This window comes from Homarus americanus, unplaced genomic scaffold, assembly GCF_018991925.1.
Source record: "Homarus americanus isolate GMGI-L3 unplaced genomic scaffold, GMGI_Hamer_2.0 scaffold6946, whole genome shotgun sequence".
NCBI lineage: Eukaryota > Metazoa > Arthropoda > Malacostraca > Decapoda > Nephropidae > Homarus > Homarus americanus.
Window position 1 is genome coordinate 17,501 of NW_024750303.1, and position 2,817 is coordinate 20,317.

A 2,817-nucleotide genomic window follows, 5' to 3' on the forward strand; every position below is an offset into this window, starting at 1 on the left:
AGGGTCATGGCTATACTCTAACTCTTTAGGGTACTGTATTTGCACATAGTGCCTCTGTAACTCACTACAGGTACTGTACAGCCAAAGTCCATTCACATGTTATTATATCCAACATATCAGGTTAACATGTTAACAAAAGGCAACAGCATCAATTAAAGTGAAGCCAAACCAACATACACAACACTTCTTACTTCTGAGAGTGTTCCTCCTAGGTCAATGTGACACAGTGCAGTACCGTACTGTAACACACCAATACACAGTAGCCAAACTACGTATTGTACTGTGGAAACCTTAGCTACATGATCCTAAATAAATTTGAGGGTAATTTTCTGATTCTTACAGTATTATGTAAACATATACAGTACAGTAATTTTGAACAACATGAAATGTCAAAAACGTCATGAAATATTGATCTGTACAGTATATAACAGTAACTAAACATCCCAACTTAGTTTGATATCACTTGCTATTTTCACACAGATTAAATTTTTTTTTATCTTGTATAATCCTCCTCTTATAGTTTGTAGTGATACATATAACAACTAAAAAAAAGAATTTTGTAGTAATAATATCACAGTACTGTACATAAACAACAGGAAAATAATATATTGTAAATACTTTGAGTGTCCGAAGTCATTCAATAGTTCATCAACGGGAAGCTTTCAAAGTCATTAACTGCATACAGTACTGTCATACCATCAAAATACTGTACAGTAAACAATTAATTGGCTCTATTTACTTTATTATGTCTCTCATGTACAGTATAGGATAACTCTCACATCCCACAGCAGATTCAATAACTACACTCTTATTGCACTTTTTGTATGTGTGTTTTAAGTAGTAATCGAATCTGACATTTCCATTGGGCAATCAAAGTACTGTACAGGTACTACAGTACTTGGGTTAATATAGATCATACCTGTTTGGAGAAAACTCTGATACTACTTTTTCTTTAAATTCATTTACAATTTCACTCAAAACACCTCATGTTTCTTGAGGTTAAATGAAAATGATCCAAATTAAGGTCAGCAATTATTACATAAACCACACAAATTGATATAATACAAGAGATAAAGAAAAAAATATCCCCATCATCACCAACATGAAAGAACCAAGAAGGCTGTACTCACCTAGGGCTCTGTGATGGAGTGGCACCGGGGAAGTCGTCAGCATCAAAGAAGTCTTCATCTTCTGAGCTAGAGTATGAAGTCTCTGGTACAACATTATCTGGAGGGACTAGTGGACAAGGTACTGGAAACAAGAGGATGAAACTTATAAATATCATAACTTTTTTATTTAATATCTATTCTAAGTGACAAATATAATTCATTATTTCACACACATTATATCATAGATATTAAAAAAACATTACTTTTTCAGCTACTATACGTTAAGTCTAGATGCTAAACGAAAATGAAGTTAGTGAAATGAAACCTAAAATTGTGTTAAGGCTTCCAAAGTGGCATAAGCAAAATGTGTTATGTCCTGATTATCTAAGTTAATTAAAGCTCTTACCACTGACCTTGAGCTAAAGTATTTACATCCAAAAAAGGTAATTAAGCTTCAGAAAAAATCATGCTAAAAGCCCTCAACCTGAATACGGTGAAATGCAGCATCCTCCATGCAAATTCACACACCAGCTGATACAATATTTGTAAATACTGTACAGCAATATCAAAATCAAGTGTATAACTGCCTCAAACCAACGTCCTACTGCTAAGTGGCTCACACAATACACTCATTAAACCAAGGGGTCAGAACACAGGGACACCCATGACATTGGTGGCTGGGAATACAGTAATCTGATGATTGTCGATCTCTTCACATTGCAACCACTGTTCTAAGTAAACACAAAACACCTCAGTTGGTGGGCCTACCATTTTGGATTTGAGATGCAAAGCTCCATTTAGTCTCCAGTCTGCATCTCCATAGATATAAGACAAATGCAGCTTGGTCTAATTTCTACTGCAGTTCAGGGATTAGTTGGATGAATGAAATAATTCAAGGTGTTATTATTCAGGTAAGAGCAATTTTTGGACTTGTTTATATCAGTTCATAGGATTTGTTCAAAGTACAGGTATATAAAGATCCATTCCCGAGTCTCACCTGCAAGCCAGTGAAATGGCATTGGCTATGAGCAGGCTATATCAAGGGGAAAACCTGACCTAGTTTGCCTTATGTTGCTCAGTCAGCCAGCAACGGTAGTTTTATTACAGGAAATAGCTCATATTCCAATTAGGCAATTCCTCGTGTGATTTTGAATATGGTAACAGAATATTCTTTTCAGTATCACCGGATTAACTCTATAGTGAAGTAGGTCGCCTGCAAGTAATATTTGGAAGAAGTTAATGTGTCTGTGGAGGCTGTCTGGCTGTTTCCTCGCCTCTAGAATCAGAATCCCAGGGCTTCTCAAGTTATGATGAAAAACTGAGGTGAAAAATATCTCCCTTGCATTTAGAACACTTAATACCACCCCTTCCATTTCTAGTTGGCTTCCTGTACAAGAGCTGCTTAGCAGTAGGGAGTAAGTTAGAAATGGAGGAGTGCTCTTGAAATTCCTTTTCCTAACCAGATCTGTAGCCAAGTGGCTTTATAACCCCGGTAGAGGACAGTGAGGTGAAAAATAAATGGAACTTTGCATCTGAAATCCATATGAAAGGACTGACAACTGAGGTGCAAGGAACATACAAACTACACTACTGAGACACAGTTCTGAATGACCACCTTGCTTCTAATCTCATTTCTTATCAAACGATGGCTGCAATGGGTAGCGATGGAAAATAATAGTCCAATTCAACACCATTCACCAATGTCATG

The 2,817-nt window shown here is 36.4% G+C and overlaps 1 protein-coding gene across 1 annotated transcript in view; it reads right to left on the minus strand.

The window, feature by feature from the left end:
* Nucleotides 1-1,251, minus strand: part of LOC121854029 (vegetative cell wall protein gp1-like) — a gene marked incomplete at its 5' end in the record, with an annotated part of 5,670 nt that extends 4,419 nt beyond the window's left edge. Inside the window, one exon of the mRNA XM_042348415.1 lies at nt 1,131-1,251. Coding sequence (XP_042204349.1) covers nt 1,131-1,251 — 121 coding nt within the window. The remainder of the gene's footprint in view (nt 1-1,130) is intronic.
* Between the last annotated feature and the right edge of the window lie 1,566 nt (nt 1,252-2,817).